General features: G+C 35.9%; 1 protein-coding gene across 1 annotated transcript; it reads left to right on the top strand.

Moving 5' to 3' along the window:
• The first annotated feature begins 8982 nt into the window (after nucleotides 1-8982).
• Nucleotides 8983-22930, top strand: LOC114246709 (protein FAM98A). The gene is made up of 10 exons (XM_089738216.1): nucleotides 8983-9163; nucleotides 9906-10138; nucleotides 10994-11130; nucleotides 11424-11559; nucleotides 12111-12265; nucleotides 13103-13303; nucleotides 14450-14533; nucleotides 15601-15740; nucleotides 19325-19683; nucleotides 22314-22930. The coding sequence occupies exons 1-10, from the start codon at nucleotides 9126-9128 to the stop codon at nucleotides 22394-22396; spliced, it is 1566 nt and encodes a 521-aa protein (XP_089594342.1). The 5' UTR covers nucleotides 8983-9125; the 3' UTR covers nucleotides 22397-22930.
• Nucleotides 22931-24057: the final 1127 nt, after the last annotated feature.

The following is a 24057-nucleotide window of genomic DNA, read 5'->3' as shown; positions in this document are numbered from 1 at the left end:
TTAGTGATATTCGACGTAATAAGATTAAAATTTTAAAAAGTTTTTGAGCCTTATAAATCTAGTAATGTGGTTGTATTTTTTGTATGGTTGTAGTAATATGGTTGTTTCATATTTTGTTTGAAATTATTTGAACGAATATTTTGTAGTTTATCTTGTCTGACGCTTTTAACTGAATTAACGGTCTAACGGTACTTTTTTTTTGTATAATTTCAGGCCTGTCATCGTAACAATTATTAAATTCGATTTTATATGAAAGTATCATCATTCGTAGATTTTTTTTAAATTTTAACATGATCTACATTATGGATTCTACAGCCACATTTCGGTTTGACATATCGTAACATGTTTAGAACAAACAACTTTTCATTTACTGGCTGTGTAAACGTTGAACAATCAGCTCCATCCATCAATACGACGACTTAATATGTGTATTAAATCTATTATAACTACGTATGTATATAGTAATTAATATGAAAACTTTTTGGCGGGAACGCGAGGAGTGAAGTTGTGTGATTTGTTTTATTTTGTCTATTTAGTGTTTCTTCAGGTTTAAATGTGTAATAACGGTGGTTTATTAACTGTTTAATATCTGTGAAAGTGCACAAATGTGACGTAACTTCTCGGGAACCTCTAAAAAGTCCACTGCAAAAATCTCAGTAAATGACCACCATTTTACTGAGATTATATTTCATCCCACATCATCTCATCTCATTTCATTTAATTTCATCCCAGTTGATTAATGTCTCAAATTAATAATCTTCATTTCATGCCATATTAACATTTTTCATAAAATAAGAATATAAATTAAAATAAGACTTGACTTAAAAGTCTTGGTTGCCAGGTCATAAAATCCCTTAAAAAAGTAATTAATATACTAATCTGTGTCGACAATACAGACTATTTCTTGTTTAGAGAAAAAAAGTGTTACAAGGTCTGAAATAAAAGTAAATGTCATTTCACGTTTTATTACATTCGCATGTCCCTTGAATATTGGAAATACCTACGTCAAAATGTTAATGAGTGGAAAATTTGTAAACGTGCACGAAAGACTACCGAAACATCAGAAATTTTCCACAGTTAATTTATGAAAAGTCGTTTTGAGTGAGCGCACCAATTGGGAGCTTTATAGGTGAATGAAGTTAGCCCCTCAAAAAATTTTTTTTTTCGTTTTTATACTTATTCTCTATTAATTCGTTTGTTCATCATTTGTTCATGATTGTTCACTGTTAATAATTGTTTGTTCTGCATTTATTTATTTAAAAAAATATTTAAAAATATACCTACAAGTTAGACCCTCTAATGCAATTTTTAATATTTTTTCATCCTTAATGACTCGTAAATATTCATTTTCGATTGTTCTTATATAAAACACGTTTGTTCTCTTTCGAAATTACTCGTTTTTGTTTAATTTACTATTTTTATTAGTTGAATAAATGTATGCAAAATATGTGTACTGCGCATGCGTCAACTATAATGCCTAAACTTTCTACGCGGTTTTAATCGTGAAAAAAAAAACAAATATAAATCCTGAAGGAGCAATCAATTGGTACACAGATTAATTAAAAAAATTAAAAAAGAAATAAATGATATAATGTGCATTGGCGTTAAGTTAGACCAAATACATTTTTTCCATCCTCCTACTTATTAATTCTTATTAATTTACTAATTTAATTTACTTATTAATTTAAAAATTCAACTAATAAAAATAGTAAATTAAACAAAAAACGAGTAATTTCGAAAGAGAACAAACATGTTTTATATAAGAACAATCGAAAATGAATATTTACGAGTCATTAAGGATGAAAAAGTATTAAAAATTGCATTAGAGGGGCTAACTTGTAGGTATATTTTTAAATATTTTTTTTAAATAAATAAATGCAGAACAAACAATTATTAACAGTGAACAATCATGAACAAATGATGAACAAACGAATTAATAGAAAATAAGTATGTCGAATAAAATGAGGTTATGGGTGTAAATAAAAGGGAAGACGTGATTTCAATGTATGTAATTTACATGAAACACAAACCACTAAATCGTGGCTTGGAAGGAAGGTATGCAAATGAATTTTACTAATGAGAAGTAAGTCATAATTATTTCACAACTTTTAATTTTGAACTCACAAGAATTACCTAGTTAAACATTTTTAAATGCAAACCGACATAGATTGTACTCACAATGTTTCCTTTCCGAGAGCTGGAGCAAAAGTGCCGGTGTGACGCAGGTCACTCCCTTTTTATACCATTTGTTCAACACCATAACATTTAGAGTTACCCACAATATTTTTACAAAATAATTATTAAGGTAATCGATGCAGTTTTACTTTGTTAAATTGATTTGATTTTATTACAATTGATTTTAAAATATTAGCACTAAAATAATCTATCAGCGAAAGTAATTCATGTCTTAGATTTGACCAATCACAATAAATGTGACTACCACCATTTTAACAAAAATGGAAGTAGTTAAAGGAATTCGGCCTCGTAGTAAAACATCGCCTAATTATTAACAACATTGACATTGCGACATTGTTCACAAATCAACAAATCGTCATTAAATAATTTAAACAATAATTTTATAATGAATAAACTTAAAATCAAGTTTCTAAAAATCGTTGCGGCGACACGGCCATACTGATGCGCGATGCGTGCTCTGCATCGCTTCTGGTATGTCCTGTAATAACTGAGGTCAAGAACTTCCACAGTTCACTTAACCATTGCGCATAATCTTTGCATAATCAAGTTTCTAAAAATCGTTGCGGCGACACGGCCATACTGATGCGCGATGCGTGCTCTGCATTGCTTCTGGTATGTCCTGTAATAACTGAGGTCAAGAACTTCCACAGTTCACTTAACCATCGCGTATAATCTTTGCACTGTTCATTCCACATGACAACAGCACTAGCATATTATTATGTTATCGTAATTGGAAAGGATAGGGTGGTGATGGGTCGATGCTGCTAAACACAGGGGCCCTAAAGGAATGAGTGAAGGGTCGATGCTGTGCTCTGGGCGGTCTCGTACGCCGTGGTACACAGGGGACTATAATTCTTTCAGGACAGGACATTGGCTTATTGAACGCTTCCATACGTCAATAGCATCTTTTGTTTTGGCTTATTGAACGGCTCCACACGTCAATAGCATCTTTTGATTTTATTTTATTTTTTGCCTTATTTAACGGCTTAGGAAAGGATAGGGCGGTGATGGGTTGATGCTGCTGAACACAGGGGCCCTAAAGGAATGAGTGAAGGGTCGATGCTGTGCTCTGGGCGGTCTCGTACGCCGTGGTACACAGGGGACTATAATTCTTTCAGGACAGGACATTGGCTTATTGAACGGCTCCACACGTCAATAGCATCTTTTGATTTGGCTTATTGAACAACTCTGCGTGTCAATAGCACTTTTTTTTTTTTTTTGGCTTATTGAACGGCTCCACACGTCAATAGCATCTTTAGATTTTTTTTTTTTTTGGCTTATTGAACAACTCTGCGTGTCAATAGCACTTTTTTTTTTTTTTTTTTGGCTTATTGAACAACTCTGCGTGTCAATAGCACTTTTTTTTTTTTTTTTGGCTTATTGAACATCTATACGCGTCAATAGCACACTTACATTACCTTGCTTTTCGACCTTTACTACGGTTCGTAAACAGATTTGTTGCTTAGATGGGTGGAAGAACTCACAGCCCACCCGGTGTTAAGCGGTTACTGCGCCCACAGATATCCACAACGTAAAAGTGCCACCCACCTTGAGATACAAGTTCCAAGTTCTCAAGTATAGTTATAACGGCTGCCCCACCCCTCACACCAAAACGCATTACTGCTTCACGGCAGAAATAAGCAGGGTGGTGGCTCCCACCCACGCGGACTCACAAGAGGTCCTACCACCAGTAAGCACCTATCACCAGTAATTATTATTAATAATTTTTCATTAAATGATAGTTGAAATAAGAAAAGTGGGTAGTATTAATACTCATCTCTTAATAGTCTGGCGATCTATGGGACGCGCTGGACACCGCAAGAGTACGGCATCAGCTGGCTGGTGCGATATTGCCGCGTTGCGGAAGGGATCAACATTCGGTGCTGCATGTAGCGGCGACACGGTCGTCCGATCACCACAGCCGGGTAGTGGTGCACAACACAATTGTTCATGTGCGACTTGTGTGGTCGCCCACAATGCCCCATTACCTTTTTCACAAGGTAGCGGTCATTTTCTAAAATCCTGTAAACTTCGTAAGGCACACTTGTTGGAATCTGTGGACAGTACAGTTTAAAGCTAGCTGAAAATTTTCTAACGCCGTGTGCCATTCTGGTGTCTCGTAATCATTTTATGATGAGGCAATTTTTTAATGTTGCAATCACCCGCTCTATCTGGCCGTTAAGCTCTGCTTACGCCTGGTGCTATAGAATGTAATTCAATACCAAAAGATTAACATTAAGTTTTAAAGTCGCCTAAAAATTCTCGTCCTTCATCAACGACGATCTGCCTCGGGGCTCCAAACAGGTGAACAGCTTGCGTTAAAGCTGGAAGATTGCTATGTTGACTTGTCATCGGTGTAACGGAGCAAAACATATTTACGGAGCAAAACATATTTGGTGAATGAGTCTACTACTACGTACTCCTGCTCATTAGGAGTCTCCAGCTTACCCGTAATATCTATGTGTATTCCTTCAAACGGAAGGGTTGGCTTCGATATAAGGTGCAACTGTACCTGAGTAGCTCCGGATGTTTGATGTCTTATATCATGCAATTATCTACCAACTCTATAACAGTGGAGCTCATTTTATCGAAAAAAAAAAAAAAAATCTTCCTTAGTTTTATGAAGAGTTTTCTTCCCCTAAATGTTTAAGAGCAGTATGATTGGTATTAATAAGGCTCCACAGAAACGACTTTGGTACAACAATTAGTTTCATTGCACCCAAGACATCTCTACTCTTAAATTTAAGGATATTATCTTCGAATTGGTATCCTGACCACTGTGCAGAGCATCTATAATAGATCACAGTTGGCTATCACGTTGTTCAATATTTAGCCAATCCAAGTTTCTGGAAATGAAATTTACTGTCAATGGGTTCGGGTTTCTGTTTAGGAAACCCGTGTGCTGCATCCGCTCGCCCATCCTATATTCAATTTCAAACTCGAAATTTTGAAGAAAGGCCACCACCACCTTTGAATGAGAGGCAATAGGTCTCTTTTGTTGCTATCCGGAATTGCTTTCAATTGGCACCCATAAAGAAAACGCCGAAAATGTTTTATAGCTCGTAACTACAGCCTAATTTCTATGTCTGTTGTATGCATACTAAAGTAGCCCACCACATGGTGACTCTTGTTAATAATCTGCACTAAAATCGCTTCAAATCCGATGCTGCTTGAATCAGTAAATAGTTCTATGGGTTCACCTACTTGAAATATTGTGAGGACCGGTGAGAAGTTAAATGGTAAATAATGATCTGACGAGCCTGTTTATGTACGTGAGTCCATTGCCATTTGAAAGACTATAAGGGAGCTATAGTACGCGTGAAATCAGGGCTTAAAACGACGAAAATACTCCGCAAGGCCGTTAAATTGGCGAATTTGTTTTTTAATATTAGTCTGTATCGGGGCCTTCAGTAACGATTTGTCCGTTTTTGATTACATTACCGAGATACTCAATCGATCCTTTAACGAAGAGGCATTTATCGATGTTAATGGAAAATCCTGAATCGCGTAATGTTATTAGTATTCTCTCTAGGTATTGAAGACCACATGCCAAAATCATGACTTATGAATTTGATCCGTACACATTTGAGCTACACTATCATTATGAACTTGAACCGCACTACCAGGACTTCTGGCGGAAGCCCGATGCCATATCGAGTGAACTATAGTATAGACCACCTGCTAATTGGTTGATCTGATTACCTATTAAAAGGAGGGGATATTAATGATCATGAATCTATTTGCATTAAGCTCGCGATAGTCGACGCACATGCGATCATCACCATTTTTTTTTTTTTTTTTCTTTGAGTAAGGTGATTACTGCGGAACCACGTGTAAAAATAGCGGAATATTTATTGAGTAACGTTATTAATTAATTAATCTGATTCATTATTTAGATCACTATTCAAATTTTCAAACAAACCGGCTTTCGATTGCATGTGCACGACACAGGGTTGAGAAAACAAACGTACGCTTTGCTCAGTTAAAACTACAGCTACTCCCGTTCTGCATAATTAATGTTAAATTTGCACTTATTAAAACATTAAAGTCAATTCGTGATCCGGTAAGATAAGACTTAATCTCAACATTTATGTCGTCAATAATACACTGTTTTTAACATTAGTAGACACTACCGAAGAGGGTCCCATTCCACGTAGGTAATTAACCGTATATCGTTTACCCGGTAATTCGCAGTAGATCACTCATAACAATATTCTGTTCTGCTGTCAAAGGCTGTATCAATAATTATGTCATTTACCCTCATGCGCATAGTATTTAAATTACATTAGTTCTTTGAAATAAAATTAACGTATGAAGTAATTTGCTTTTCTCGGCGATAGCAGGTGTCGAACGTATGACAAAATTTATCGTTCGGTCTAGATAATAACGCCGGTGCCGTAGAAATACTTTTTCGTTTGGCCGTTTATCGGATTCTACTACCGTACTTTTATACCGACAGCCATGACTACATGACTAGAATGTCCGTTTTTTTTTTTTTTTTTTTTACAAAAACTGCAAATGAGGCATTCGGTTATGTAGTATTTTAAGCGCTTAAGATGTGGATGAGAATGAAATTAGGAAGTTTAGTACTACGAATATAGGAAGCAACGGATATTAATTCTGGTACCGAGTAAGCAGTGCCGAAGGCGTTCGTTACTAATAGTTCCTATCACTGCATCTACAGAGTCACTATCATTGAGTTTATCTCTGGTCACACGCCTCCAGAGGATCCGTGATTGTGAAAGAAATTCCACGATGTTTTTTGTATGGTCATAATTATGTTCCCTGAATAACAGCTTTCAGGTTTTAAATGTAGCAATGATATTTTGGCGTAGTTCATCTCACGTGGACGTTGTGACAAGCTAGTTATCAGCCCACATTTTAGCCCGAACTTTCAGTAAACTAGTTACTTTCATATGAATATCACAGTCGCGTAATTGGTCTTGGCTAAAGAAATATGATTATACCACTCCCGAACTCAACATTTCCGTCTGGGTCATATGCAGGGTAGAAATACGTCAGATTTTAACCTTATCAGATCCCTATGAAAGGTTTTCACTTATGCATTGCATAATTAAGATACAATTTAGGTGGTACGTTACCACTACGCTGTTCTAGTAGCGGTAGAACGTTAGCGCCACGCTGTTGTAGCAGCAGTGATATATTGCCAGATGTACTTTGTTCAGGATCGCCCCATCCGCGCGTGGTGCGTGGTGGCGAGCCCGATGCCACGGGTATGTTCCGTTCTTCCATTGCTGTAGGTCAACTTGAAAAGTACTGAAATAGAAAATTTTACGAGCAGAAAAAGGAATTCGTGTCTCACTTCTGATGTCGAATAAAATGAGGTTATGGGTGTAAATAAAAGGGAAGACGTGATTTCAATGTATGTAATTTACATGAAATACAAACCACTAAATCGTGGCTTGGAAGGAAGGTATGCAAATGAATTTTACTAATGAGAAGTAAGTCATAATTATTTCACAACTTTTAATTTTGAACTCACAAGAATTACCTAGTTAAACATTTTTAAATGCAAACCGACATAGATTGTACTCACAATGTTTCCTTTCCGAGAGCTGGAGCAAAAGTGCCGGTGTGACGCAGGTCACTCCCTTTTTATACCATTTGTTCAACACCATAACATTTAGAGTTACCCACAATATTTTTACAAAATAATTATTAAGGTAATCGATGCAGTTTTACTTTGTTAAATTGATTTGATTTTATTACAATTGATTTTAAAATATTAGCACTAAAATAATCTATCAGCGAAAGTAATTCATGTCTTAGATTTGACCAATCACAATAAATGTGACTACCACCATTTTAACAAAAATGGAAGTAGTTAAAGGAATTCGGCCTCGTAGTAAAACATCGCCTAATTATTAACAACATTGACATTGCGACATTGTTCACAAATCAACAAATCGTCATTAAATAATTTAAACAATAATTTTATAATGAATAAACTTAAAATCAAGTTTCTAAAAATCGTTGCGGCGACAAGTATAAAATAGGAAAAAAAAAATTTTTTGAGGGGCTAACTTCGTTCACCTGAGCTTTATCGCTTTGAGAAATTTCTTAAAATGTGTTTTTTATTACCAGGATGGCAGAATATAAATTTAAAGACATAATTATTGAAATTTGCGTCTCGAAAGTAGTTGAAAGTAAAATTCTTTCTTCTAAGGTTTCAAATATCAAGAAAATAAACTGACAGGCTATAGAAGAAATTTCCAAAAAAAAACGTTCCTGTACATGAAAACGAGGACTGCCAGTTCATCAGCCCGTGGGAATTACAACGTGTGGAAGTGCTAACAAAACCCACTGAAGCCGAAACGCAATATGTCCTACCACTAGTAATACTAGATTGGCGATGGAACTATGCGCTGAGAATAGTGCTGCTTTTTCTGCAGTGAATCTGTTTTAGGTGGGATTCGTGTTTATGAACTTCGATTTTCAATTTACAAAAATCCTGTTCTGCTTTAAGGCATAATAAGTTATTTAGTTATATTATTTATTGTGGTATAATTCAAAAAATTAACATTTACATTCTAATTTTAATTTCACCTTCTACAGCAGACAAAAATCTCATATATTTACGATGCACCTCATACAGTTGGAAATTTTGGGTCCGTGATTTCGTGCCCGTCTATGCGTGCCTGATTCTAATGCGTAATTATTTCATGTTTAGTCTCTGTAATCTTGGTGTTTTGTGGCTTAAAGGAACAGAACGCAGGGCTCCATCCATGAAATGTCTTGACTTCAATTGTCTTATCGATGGTTAAATGTATCTATGATTAAAATTTATAGGACCTGGAACGCCGGCTGAAATCTATTTTTCAGAATTTTTTATCTCAATTAAAACTGTGTAATTTTAGTCAGTAATTTTATAAAAAGTACTGAACTTTATTAAGAGGTCATTGACTAAAATGGAAAACGAAATATTGGACTCACTTAGCGACTTGAGGTATGTACGGTTATAATTTTTTGTAGGTTTGTTATCAAGTTAAAATCACCGGTTCTATTATTTTCACTTAAAAATGTTCTTTAAAATTGATAAATTAGGAAACATTAAAACGACACGTTGGCATTACCGAAAAACATTTCGCATTATGGTAAATTCAGAATTAATATTGACAGATTCTGTTGGTTTGACTATTTCTATATTCTTCGTTGACAACATAGAATTCCTTAACCTAATGAGTACTATTACCTATCTACGAGTTTAAATAACCTAGCGTTTTTAAGCAATTACGATCAGAAAAAAGCGGACCTTTTTTTTTTTCGGTGTTCCCTAGTCTTAGACATAACTAAGCCTACTCTCACAGTTCAGTCGTGTATGACCACGAAAACTGTAAAGTGTTCCATATGTCGGAAACAATATAATCACAATAAAAACGCTAGATTAACCGTAAAAGTAGTTTTATATAGTAGTATTGTGAATAATGGTTTTTCTACCTAAAAGAGGTACAATTTATAGTCTTCCACCAGTCTATTTCGTTAATCCTACAAGATATATTTCCTTCCTTTAATAAATCTTCCTCTTTTAATATAAAAGCATTGATTTGAATTTTATTTTAGTTTTTTTTTTTTAATAAATACATGTCTATATTAACAAACCTTTAATGTATTAAATTAACCAAGTATGTCATTTGATCTGCAATTTTTTGTATAAGACAAGTCATAAAACATTAGAAAACAATTTTAAGCTATGAAGGCCCACTCTCTGAAGAAGCTGTCTTTGCAAAGGCTATTGAGGGAGGTGCCAAGTCCCTTGACTTCACCAAACTTGTGCACATATTGGCCGAAGAGTTGAAGAATCTCTGTCACCTTGAAGAGACTGTAAACATGATTAATGATCCAGACGATTCAAGTTCGTTCCTACTGGAACTTAGTTCATTTTTGAAAGAATTGGGATGTCCCTACAAGAAATTGGTAACAGGTGAGTAACTATTAAATATTAATAACCAATCTATCTTCTATCTATCTATCTATCTATCTATCTATCTATCTATATATATTTATAAAAATGAATTGCTGTACGTTAGTCTTGCAAAAACTTGAGAATGGCTAGACTGGCTAATTTTGGTCTTGAATTATTTGTGGAAGTCCACACAAGGTTTAAAAGGTAGATAAATATGGAAATGCTCGGAATTAAATTAAAAAATTAAAAAAATAATTTTGTTTTCCCTTTGATGTGTCTCCCATTGGACGGATTCCTTTTGTTTGTTTGAAGTTTATACAAAAGCTTAGGTCTTTTATTTATCGATTGCGGCACTACGAAGTCTGCTGGGTCAGCTAGTAATTCATAAAATAGAGAGGGTAATCAAAATATTTTTACTTATATAGTCACAATGATTTATTAAATAGTTATTTAATAGTTAGTAGCAGTATTCAGAAGCAATTTTATAGCCTGTGGTCTACTAGAGTGTGGTTACAATTACCATTTAAACCAGAGTCAGAATGATGATACTTAGTTTGATGTTATCATAACCTACAGGATAAGTCATCTGGTACATCGGTATTGAACAATGTGATTGTGCCAATTCTTAAATACTACAACATAGTGCCAATTTTTCTAATGCAACTAACACACATTCAGGAATGATTTCCGTGATGAATAAATAACAGTGTAATAAAAGTGAAACCTGCAACAATTATAATTTGAATAATAAATGATGGTCAGTGGTGGTCAGGTGGTCTGAATCACTACTGGCCGTGCTTGCCATGAGGGCTGTTAGTTCAACAACCTTAATGGATTTGTATAATAATAAACTATTAAACTATGTTCAAACAGGTCATATGTCATCTCGACTACAATCTAAAGACGATCGTCTGTTACTCCTTGATTACCTGATCTCCGAGCTCATGGCAGCTAGAATGGTGAATGTAGATCGTCCACAAGATAAGGGCTCAGGCATGGAGATTGTTATGGTATATACATAATCATATTTAATTCCAACCATTTATTTTGAGTTAAGATTATGCTGTGTAATTAAAATAGGGCTTTAAGTTTGCAGTCATTATGACCACCAAATGCAGTCATCATGATCGCCAAATATTTTTGTTCAAGTCTAAATCTTGCATAAACTGGATGGCTGTCCTTATTCTTGATCTCTTTGGAGCATATAATTTGCTCAATGCAGAAAATATATTATCTTTAACAGCTACAGTTTATTTAAAAAAACTGAAATTCTAGTCTTCAACAACCATACACTAATTTTCAGCGTGAATCTCCAACAGCCAAAGATCTCAAAGATATATTGATTACTCTAAAATTCAACAAACCACCACCAAATATCACTCCGGAAGTGCTATTCTCCAAGCTGGAAGGAAAGTTAAAGGATACCATACAAAAGGAAGGTAAAAATACATATTTATTTTTGTAATCGAATACATATTGCATATATTAAATTGCTTATAATAAAATACTTTACAGTTTTACTAGATAAGTAGGTAGGCAGCGGCTTGGCTATGCCCCTGGCATTGCTGAAGTCAATGGGCGACGGTGACAACTCATCATCAGGTGGGCCGGATGGTCATCTGCCTACAAGGGCAATAAAAAAAAAATGATTTTTTACTTTTGATTGATTTAAAAATTTTGCTATTTCATTTGATTGATGACATGAGTTATATAATAACATTGATGCGAGCACTCACCTTGTCAGATGAGCTCTAGTCTCAATCATATTAGATAACAAGCCCCATCTTTTAAATCAGAATGAATTTGTTACTTCAGGGCAGGCAGAAATTTGGTAGCACATCTGCAAGTCCATAATACAATCTAGCTTAAACTTTGTTTATTCAGAATATATTGTAGAAAGGTCAAAAAACATCAATGGCTACTCATAAATTTGAACGCCCATTGATATAAAAAGTTGAGGACTAGTTATCGAGCTAAATATATTTTACAGGTGAACAATTAGTTGGTAAGCCACTCTACAACAAGGCTTTAAGTGACAAAGATTGGAAACAATTGGAGACAAGCTTCACGGAGATGTTTGAAGAATACAGACTGAGGAGAGAGACACTTATAACCAGATTGGAATGTACCATACAAAGTTTTGAGGTAAAGTTATACCTATAAATTTCATGCTTTTAATTTTTTTCAATAAAAAGTTATATACTGCACAGAGATAATAATTAAAGTCCATGCAAAATTTTATTTATAATTAACTATTATAAATATAATAGAAAATGAGTATAAAATAATTATGTATAGTATTAAGTATATAAATTTTGAAAATACAGACTTTGGACAGGATCGAATTAATATGTTCTACTGTAGTCATCCTCATCTAGAATAGTCCTACCTCTGCTCTTCCCACGAGTGTTGTAGAGGGCAATTAGCCCTTGGCAATTTCCCAATCAATTCCCCAATTGGCAGCATTATTGTAAGTGCTGTACCAGCTTCTGTACTGCCATGAAGCAGTTTGCATTCCGTTTTTAAAGGATCATCTTTATACAATACACTAGCCCGCGACTCCGTCCGCGTGGAATAGTTAGTTTGGCATAATGCTAAATTTTACCCTCCCACTTCATTTACTTAGAAAGTAAAGATATTTTTGAATTATAGAATGTTAAGGAGTTTTTTAAACCCCTATTTTGAAACATTCTTTATTGGTGCTCCACTTGTATTGGTTTACCGTGACGTTATATATATAACATCACGGCCTATAGCCTTCCTCAATAAATGGGCTATCTAATACTGAAAGAATTTTTCAAATCGGACCAGTAGTTCCTGGGATTAGTGCGTTCAAACAAACAAACTCTTCAGCTTTATAATATTAGTATAGATTTGAAATGTCTACCTTGTGCCTAGCGACATTCACGCATATGTGCATATGTGAACTTCTGTAACATTCGCCATGTGCCCATAAAAAATAAAACATTAAATTCTTTGCAGTGGTCAGATCGATTGAAAACGCAGAAGGACGCAATCCAGTCCACTTATCGTCCGAAACGGGAACATCTGAAACCGAAGCCAGATGTGAAACTGTCAGACTTCTTAGCGGCCAGAACGTCGCTGCTGCAAGTAGAGAAGACTTCCAGTGCCACTGTTAGAAAGAATACTAGAAGCGACGTCAACAAAGTTCTCATCGGACAAGTAAGTTCTTAGATAATCGGAATTGTTTGTTGACAATTAAGCTATGCGAGCACATATGGCTAACCATCTTGAAAGATGTGCTCGTGGCTGCAACTCCATGACAAAAAGTCTCTTGTGTGAGCTGGGTCCACATTTCCACCCTAGGTCCTCTAGAAAGTTGGTCAGTCCATAAGGTTGTCGACTGCTGAAGTCGTTGTGGCCTAATGGATAAGACGTCTGGTGCATTCGTGTTGAGCGATGCACCGGTGTTCCAATCCCAGGCGGGTACCAATTTTTCTAATGAAATACGTACTCAACAAATGTTCACGATTGACTTCCACGGTGAAGGAATAACATCGTGTAATAAAAATCAAATCCACAAATCATAATTTGTAATCGTAATTACTGGTGGTAGGACCTCTTGTGAGTCCGTGCGGGTAGGTACCACCGCCCTACCTGTTACTGCCGTGAAGCAGTAATGCGTTGTGGATTGAAGGGTGGGGCAGCTGCTGTAAACTATACTTGAGACCTTAGAACTTATATCTCAAACTGGGTGGCGCATTTACGTTGTAGATGTCTATGGGCTCCAGTAACCACTTAACACCAGGTGGGTTGTAAGCTCGTCCACCCATCTAAGCAATAAAAAAAAATAAAAAACACCTTCAGATGCCCAGTAATCTGCGACTCTTTCAATACCTCAGCTGCTGTTTCGTGTGATTTCATGGATGCCTTGTACAAAAGGCTCTGTTTGTAAAAGTAACTACATATTTGGCCCGATAAGTGTTGTAGTTTTATAGTGTGAGTTAATGTATAAAATAATATGTGCGTGTTGTGTTGCTTTTGTTTTTTTGTAATTTAAATTTCTAAATTTCTCTTCTTGTTCACTGTCTACTTATGTGATTTTGATTGTGGAAACATATTTGGTTATTGTTTTAGCTATTTTTTTTAAATATTGTATGTTTTGTATTGTACTGTTTGTTTCCCAAATAAATAAATAAATATAAAAATGAAATAGTCTAATACTGATGTTGTTTAATCTCGCTAATTTTTTAGTAGTTATGTCATTTCCCACATTACAAATACATATCAGTTTTCATGGTCGGGGACAAACACAACAAAACAAAGTGGTAGACAAAATTTTAAGGTATTTTTGACGTTATATTTCAGGTACCAGACCGAGGTGGTAGACCCAATGAACAGCAACCTCCACCGCCAGAGATGCCCTCCTGGCAACAGAGATCATCAGCTCCGGTATGTTTGTGTTTTTAATATGATTTCTAAACTACCATATATATAATAATGGTAGAAATTTTAATGTAATCGGTGAAAAGAACATCTTGAAGAATTCACTGAAACACAGACACCATCTAAGTTTTGATTAACAGAGGAGTGATATGATGCCTAGATATAATGAAATCTGATAAAGGTGTGCTCGAAGGCGTTGTTCAATTAAACTTCCTACAAGGGCATTAAAAGACTATTTGAGGGAACATCAGGAGTGAAGATTTGAGAATTTTTTTTATTTTGTGAACAAAGTTTTTTTTAATGTATAATAACAGTGTGTAATTAGCCGTTTGGCATCTGTGAAAATGTAAATACAAATATGGAAAATTTAACCGAAGCCACTGAACATTTTTAGGTTCTTTCAAAAAGTCAGTAAATACCTACCATTTTACTTAGACTTTATTTCGTCCCATCTCGTTTCATTTGATTTGATTAGAGTAATGACTATTGATTAAAGTCGTAAATTAATCAACTTCATCTCCTTTTGCTCCGTAACACTTTTTATATCAAAGAATATAAGAAGTAAGACTAGGCTTAAAAGTCTCGTTACTGGGCTATAAAAACTTTAAAAAAAAAGTGGTTGGGTTCTACAAATTTTCGAAAAGTTTCCATGATATGAAAAAATTTGTACCGTACTGTTTCTTAGTGATCATTTTCTGTTTACATTTTACTTTTTTATGGGTTTATTAAAGTTACAAATTGTTCCAATACCACTTGCCCCTTTGATATAAAGAAGCTAATCGTCGCTGTCAAACACAAATCTGCTATGTGCAAAAACTCTATTTTGAATTAACGAGTAAAAGCATTTTCGTATAAAATGTTATATGAAGGTGAATTTTTAAGAACTATATCAAATGAAAGCTATAGATAAATATTAAAGCTATAGACACATAACAGTTTTTTTATACAGTAGATAGGGCTGTGAACTAACTATACGAAAAGGTCAAGAAGTAAAAATCTCAAAAAGTGAACGTAGCAGATTTTGGTTTGACAACGACGTAATGTACATATATATATTTTGATTGAAATTTTAGAGTGGTGGCGGCCGAGGTGGAGGAGGGCGAGGGGGTCGCGGTGGTGAAGGGGGCAGAGGAGGGCGCGGTACTGAGGGGGGCAGAGGGGGGAGGGGAGGGCGCGTGCAAGGCGGATACGCGCAGACCACCGGAGACAGTAGGTACGTTGTGTTACACACTATATAATAATATCAGGTCTTTAAAACATATAATTTTATTATTGAAATGTATATAAAACTTAATAAAATTTATCTTATGTGTCCAATAGTTCAGAAATTCAGTAGCAACTATGAATATTTTAAAAAAACTGACTAGAATTTTTGGGGCCCAGATTCAGTTCAATATCTTTGTGAAAGGTTTTGGTGTTCTTTTTTTGATATTACAAATAATTAACCCAAAAAAGTAATTGTTTATTAAATTGATCTTATAATTCCAATAGTTCAGAAATTAAGTAGCAAAAATATGTATTTAAAAAAAAACTGACTAGTATGTTTGGGACCCTGATTCTAGATTTTAACTGGTACTAGGTATCTTCAATACCTTTGTGAAAGATTTTTGGTGTCCTTTTTTTGATATTGGAAATAATTAACCCAAAAAAATAATTGTTTAAATATAGGTATTTCCCAGTATCAGCTCCCTTTAATTTGTAATTAACAAAGAATGAAACATGTTGCCAAGTTAAAGAATTGCTTGTGACACTGGTTCATATACTCGTAATAGATGTATCTTTTTTTTTTTATTATTGCTTAGATGGCTGGACGAGCTCACAGCCCACCTGGTGTTAAGTGGTTACTGGAGCCTATAGACATCTACAACGTAAATGCGCCACCCACCTTGAGATATAAGTTCTAAGATCTCAGTATAGTTACAACGGCTACCCCACCCTTCGAACCGAAACGCATTACTGCTTCACGGCAGAAATAGGCAGGGCGGTGGTACCTACCCGTGCGGACTCACAAGAGGTCCTACCACAAGTGAGACGTATTTAGTAGTATCTGACGTATTTACCACATTGAAAAGTATCTTTAGTGTTTGTACCGTAAAATGGGGTCGATAGAAACATTTTTAGACTTTGAATCAGATTTTCACTATGCTTCGGACTTTAAATAAGAATTAATTTTTATTGGAGCATGAGTTAATATAGGTTATACATTAAATAAACAGTAAAAAGTATTTTTATACTTTATTTATTCCATGGTATAAAAAGAAAGATGCTACGAATTCGATACACCTGTTATCCTGTGCTTCGTTGACTACAGCAATTCGTTTGACTGCGTTGGCTGGAGCTGCTTATGGCGGGTTCTTCAGGAACTCGGAGTACCCATGCACCTCATAGCTCTTCTCCAATCCCTTTACTATGGCAGTCAGGGCACTGTAAGGGTCGACAACACTACGTCAAACCCGTTTAATTTCAGAAGAGGAGTTCGCCAGGGGTGTATTCTGTCACCCATTCTATTTAATATATACGGCGAATACATCATGCGCAAGACCCTAGAAAACTGGGATGGAGGCATAACCATAGGTGGTGTCAAAGTGACGAACCTGCGCTACGCAGATGACACCACTCTGCTTGCCACAACAGAAGCAGAGATGACAGAGCTTCTGAACAGGATGGAGCAGATAGGGTTGGAGATGGGACTCGCCATCAACAGATCCAAAACTAAGATCATGGTCGTTGATCGCACAAAAAAGTTGGAGCTTAGTGGAACACTAAACCTTGAGCTTGTTGACAACTTTATTTACCTAGGCTCCAACATTAACAACACTGGATCCAGCGAACTTGAAGTACGACGGCGTATTGGAATGGCAAAGGGAGCCATGACCCAGCTCGGTAAAATCTGGAAGGACCATAACATTACCCAGAAAACAAAGACAAAACTGGTGCTCACTCTGGTCTTTTCCATTTTTATATACGGAGCGGAGACCTGGACCCTTAAAGCAGCTGATCGGAAACGCGTGGATGCTTTTGAGATGTGGTGCTGGAGAAGAATGCTCCGGATACCTTGGACAGCGAAGAGAAGCAATCAGTCTATCTTAGATCAACTGCAGATCAAGACTAGACTGTCCACACTCTGCCTTCGCCGCGCACTCGAGTACTTCGGTCATATTGCTCGGAAAACACCGGATAGCTTAGAAAGACTATTCGTGACAGGGAAGATCGAGGGAAAGAGACCGCGCGGGCGCAGTCCGACAAGGTGGTTCGACCAAATCCGCACCACACTAGAGATCCCATTCCACGACGCCCTTCATGCGGCCAATGATCGGAGGCGCTGGCGGGACATCACAAGGAGTAAAATCATGTCGAATTATAATGGTCACGACCCTCAGCAGTGAGGAAACGACGCGAGGAGGAAGAGGTATAAAAAACTTTCCTGGTTTTGTGTCTATTCACCCCGTAATTTCTATTGACCCCGTTTTACGGTGCCGGCTTGAGATACATAAGGGAGCATCTTGTGGTAGTAAAACTCCAGCACTTGATATTATTCTTATAATATTTAAATTGAAAGATGTACAGCGTGCTTGAAGAGCGGTTTATGAATAATTGAAATGATAGCGAAATACAATATGTTACTATACTGTGATGCTTAGCGCCTTAGAAGGCTAGCTAGCATCTTTGACATTGCTATAAAATAATTAAACAGTGTTAATACAGGCTATGAACCTTATTCGCGTAAGAATTTTCCAATTTTATTTAGGGCAGGCAACGCACTGGCGTCGCTGGTGACCGTGGGCGGCGGTAAATCACTTACCATCAGGTGACCCGTCTTGCTCGTTTGCACCTTAGCTGTTATAAAAAAAAAAAAAAAATTAATACAAATATTATCTATACTTCTATACTAATATTATAAAGCGGAGGACTTTTGGCGGGAACGCGAGGAGTGAAGTTGTGTGATTTGTTTTATTTTGTCTAGTTAGTGTTTCTTCAGATTTAAATGTGTAATAGCGGTGGTTTATTAACTGTTTAATATCTGTGAAAGTGCACAAATTTGGGAAATTAAAACAAAGCCACTGAACGTAACTTCTCGGGGTCTTCCAAAAAGTCCACTGAAAAAGTCTCAGTAAATGACCACCATTTTACTGAGATTATAATTCAACCCATATCATCTCATCTCATCTCATGTCATTTCATTTCGTTTTCATTTCACTTTAGGTTTTATCATAATCAACTTCATTTTATTTCATAATATCATTTTCATTTAAAAAAGTTACGTATCATTAAAATTAAAATAAGACTTGACCTAAAGGTCTTAGTTACCAGGTCATAAAAGCCCTTCAAAAAAAAAATTATAAAGAGGAAAGATTTGTTTGCTTGTTTGTATTGAATAGGCTCCGGAACTACTGAACCGATTTGAAAAATATTTTCATTGTTTGGATGTTACACTATCTCTGAGTGACATAGGCTATATATACTCTTTTTTTAAAAGTTAGGGTTCCCTACTATTTCAATTCAATAAGCTCAATGGCTTTTGTTTTGTATATGTATGTGACTTTTTTACGGAAATTAGAAAAATAATAATATAAAAATAGATAAGAAAATGTATCATTTAAATGAAAATAAAAGTTCATTAAAATAATAATATTCAAGCTATCTTAATAATTTTCTTTTTTTAGTAACCTGACGCAAATAGAAGAAAGGTTGATGCGTGTGTATTATAATTTTTAAATTTTTATTAAGACCCCGAGCGAAGCCGGAGCGGTTCGCTAGTTTATTATAAACTAAAAACTGCAATGACGTTATTTCCAGACCGCAGTCCAGTCAGTCGGGTTACAACGGTCAGAACCAGCGGAAGTTTCAAACTTACGAAGTGCCCCCCGGCGGATACGATCAGAACAGAGGACGTTACGAGTCAAACCAGTCCGGGTATAGCTCGAACCAGTCCGGGTACACGTCGAACCAGTCCGGCTACACGTCGAACCAGTCCGGGTATACGTCGAACCAATCCGGTTACAACTCGAACCGGTCTAGTCTCGACCTAAACCGTTCCGGTTATGATTCGAACCGGTCGAGCTTTGATAACAGCCGGGGCAGCCAGGGCGGTGGGTACACCCAGGGTTATGGCGACGGATATCAAACGTACGACAGCCTGGGAAATTACAATCAAGGTAATTGTTGTTTTATATACTTATATCTCAAGGTGGGTGGCGCATTTACGTTGTAGATGTCTATGGGCTTCAGTGACCACTTAACACCAGGTGGGCTGTGAGCTCGTCCACCCATCTAAGCAATAAAAAAAAAAATGTTACGGTAAAAGTAGATATTGCGGCAAATGTACACATTTTTCGGTAAATGTACGCATTTTTCGGTAAATGTGCACATTTGCCTCCTCCTCGTTTGGGTAATGTGCATTCAACTAACACTTCCAATTAAAAAAAAAAAGGGAAATGTACATTGACTTGATTGATTCACAATGACCAGGTCGTTTTGGTAAATGTGAGAAAGGCATACAAAATATGAAATCGCAAGTGCTAGTAATTACAATCTAACCTAACCTAACCTAACCTACGACTTGCTATATAATATGCGAAGAAAAGTATGTTTTGTTTGTCATTAACATTTTTTAATTGAAATAATTTTCGTTATTAAAGCCTTTTGTATATGTATGTTTATTTAAGTAAATATATTTTTACTGCAACAACATTATTAATTTATTTGTATTTACTGTAACTTTTCTTAAAACATGAAAGTAAGAGTATACATTTACCAAAACTTGAAGGCAAGTGTGCACATTTACCGGTAAAAGTGTACATTTACCGTAACATATATAAGTTTACATATAATAGAACTAACGGTACGCTCCGGCTTCGCTCGGGTCTTTAACAAAAATTTCAACGATATTTGACTTTGTTTTATTTTTTTAATTAAAAGAACACTTATTGCGGCATAAATATAATAGTTAGACATAAGCTGTCGCGACCCTTTTTGTAAACAGTAATGTGCTCTACAAAGTCGTGGTACATTATTTTATTCTATCTATATATATAAAAATGAATTGCTGTTCGTTAGTCTCGCTAAAACTCGAGAACGACTGGACCGATTTGGCTAATTTTGGTCTTGAATTATTTGTGGAAGTCCAGAAAAGGTTTAAAAGGTAGATAAATTAATGAAAATACTCGGAATTAAATAAAAATAACAATTTGGTTTTTCCTTTGATGTGTCCCCCGTCAGACGGATTCCTTCTGTTTGTTTTAAGTTTATTTTATATAAAAGTTTAGGTTTTTTATTTATCGATTGAGGCACTACGAAGTCTGCCGGGTCAGCTAGTCATCAATAGTTTTCGCAGGGCACGCGATGTAAAAAATATTTTAGTTGATTTTTTAGTAAGGACACTAAATTTTTTTCAAAAAATATTATAGCCTATATCACTTGGAAATAGTGTAGCTTTCAAACAGTGAAAGAATTTTTCAAATCGGTTCAGTAGTTTCGGAGCCTATTCAATACAAACAAGCAAACTAATCTTTCCTCTTTATAATATTAGTATAGTAACCGGCAAACATCTTGAGCAAATGACCTTGACTGCGCAGAACCGAATTTTAGATCACTTTGGTGGTGAGGGTGAGGCGCGACGGCAGGGGAAATCGTATCGAGCGCGTTATTGGGAGATCAGTCGAACCCTGCGCCCCGCACCGCGCCCTCGTTCCGCTTGCTCCCAAAAGTACGCTTGCGTACAGTAAAAAGTCTATCGTTATTAATCGTTAAGTTATTTGTTATAATTGCTTGTTGACTTTGTTGCCATTGCTATATGTTGTGTGTTTGTTGATTTTTTAAAAAATACACTATGCCGCGACAAACTGGTGTAGTATTCAAAAGAAAGGGTAGAAAAATTGTGTACGACGTATATTGCTTCATTATAAAACAGGGGAAGAATGATATGGAAAAAGTAAAACAGACTTCGGTAGCAACAAAAACATCAGTGAGTACTGTTAGGTGCACTATTAACGAAGCTAAAGGCTCTGGCTTGCTCGCCGTGTTTAGGACTCCGGGTAAGAAAAGATCAGGGAAGAAGAAAGTTACCGGAATGAATAGTTTCGTTCAATCTGTAATAAAAAGATGTAATCATAATAACTACATAGCAAGCAGCGAAACTCCGTACCGTAGAAAGGCTTCGAAAAATTTCAAGAAGATATACATTTTAATAGCTCGGAATGAAGTTTACGACGAATTATGAAAGATCTAGGCTTCAGATGGAAAAAAAACAGAAAATAATCAGAAGCTGGTAATTGAAAAAAGTAACATTCGATTACTACGAATCGAATATCTTCAAAAAATAATTAATTATAGACAAAAAAGAAGATCGAGCCCATCGAGTTGTAAACTACACCGATGAACCCTATGTCGACTCATCACGATGATGGCGACTCGGGTGGTGAAAACAGTGATGATGATGATGGTCAAGATTATGATAACGAAAAAAAATTACAAATACTAGCTTCGCTTCAACTGAGCCAAGACCTGGCAACAGCTCTAGTTTTGACTTAATAGAAGGAATATCTATTATACCCCAAGATTAAATTATTACAATTATTAACCTATATTTTTTGTTGATGTTCTAATAATATATAAATAAATACATATGTTGATTTTAATAATTTAATTGCATTATGACGCAGAGTAAATAATGTTTTTGCACGTGAGTGTACCATGCGCAAACTTACCCCCACTACGTCAACAAATGCTCAAGAAGTTTGCCGGCTATTATATAGAATGATAAAAATGTAGAGAATGTGTTTCCCAGGGGGCGGAAACCCGGGCTATCGGACCCAGAACTACTCGGGCAGTTCAGGCCGGGCCCGCGGCGGCTACAGGACCTCCCGTTGATGCAGCCCAACATCGGTCCGCGGACCGCACCGCGCCGCGCCCTCATACGGCGTCAGTGTCCGGTAATATCAGGGGTATAGTATCAAATTTCACTACATCGAATTCTTTAATTACTGGTGGTAGGACCTCTCGTGAGTCTGCACGGGTAGGTACCACCGCCCTACCTATTTCTGCCGTGAAGCAGTAAGGTTTGAAGGGCGGGGCAGCCGTTGTAACTATACTGAGACCTTAGAACTCATATCTCAAGGTGGGTGGCGCATTTACGTTGTAGATGTCTATGGGCTCCGGTAACCACTTAACACCAGGTGGGTCGTGAGCTCGTCCATCCATCTATGCAATAAAAATAAAATAAAGCACACTTTTGGAACACGCTATATATGTGTGGGCCTAAAGAAAACTGAAAAGAATAATTTGAATGTGAGCACAAATCTCTTGCAATTTAATATTAGTGGAATTTGATACTATACCCTTGACGTATGCTTTAAGGGCGCGTTTCCACAAACAATTTGACTTATGAATATCTTGCACTAGGAAGAAATATCGTTGCCTTAATAATATCGATTAATATTTATTTATTTATTACACTTCATGTAAAATTTACATTGGCGGACTTAATGCCTAAGGCATTCTCTACCAGTCAACCAAAGGTAGTGCAGAGTAAATAGTGGTAGGTGCAATAAAATTTATATTAGGTTGCGAATACATACAAAAAAAGTATATCTACATATATACAAAATCACATATACATATATATACATACATACAAAATATATCGTCGATAGGAAACAAAATAATTGCATTTTATTTATAATTTTTTTTAACCTGCAATTTAAATCGAAGCCCGTAATGTACCGCGCGATTCTTTGACGCTTTCGCAATTTATTATATATCGACTTTTTGGGCGGGAACGCGAGGAGTGAAGTTGTGTGATTTGTTTTATTTTGTCTATTTAGTGTTTCTTGAGGTTTAAATGTGTAATAACGGTGGTTTATTAACTGTTTAATATCTGCGAAAGTGCACAAATATGTGAAAATGAAACAAAGCCGCTGGACGTAACTTCTCGGGATCCTCCAAAAAGTCCACTGAAAAAATCTCAATAAATGACCACCATTTTACTGAGATTATATTTCATCTCATCGTATTTCATTTAATTTCATCCCAGTTGATTAATGTCTCTAATTAATCATCTTCATTACATTTTACTCCATATTATCATATTTCATAAAAAGAAGAATATAAATAAAAATAAGACATAAGCTAAATGTCTTAGTTACCAGGTCACAAAATCCCATAAAAAAAGCAATTTACATCATGGCTTAGACAACGCGAAGCTATTTTAAAATACATATAACTTAAGAGAATTGTTTGGTAAATAAATAAAAAAATATTTATTAACAATCACGCCACGTTAACTGGTCCCGTAGTAAGTTCGTAAAGAACTTGTGTTACAGGTACCGGGTAACGGAAATAAATGTAATATTTTTATTATACACATACATATATTTAATATACATCCATAACCCTGGAAAATACATTTATATTTATCATACAAATATCTTGCCTTGGCGGGATTCGAACCCGCGACCCCCTTATGTAGTGACCATGTCACTTACCAGTACACCAGACGGCCGTTAAATCAATAAAAGTTGTTAATATATTGA

This window comes from Bombyx mandarina, chromosome 24 (genome assembly GCF_030267445.1).
Source record: "Bombyx mandarina strain Sakado chromosome 24, ASM3026744v2".
In the NCBI taxonomy this organism is placed as follows: Eukaryota; Metazoa; Arthropoda; class Insecta; order Lepidoptera; family Bombycidae; genus Bombyx; species Bombyx mandarina.
The sequence above is the reverse complement of the archived record's forward strand: the minus strand, read 5'-3'. Positions and strand labels throughout refer to the sequence as shown.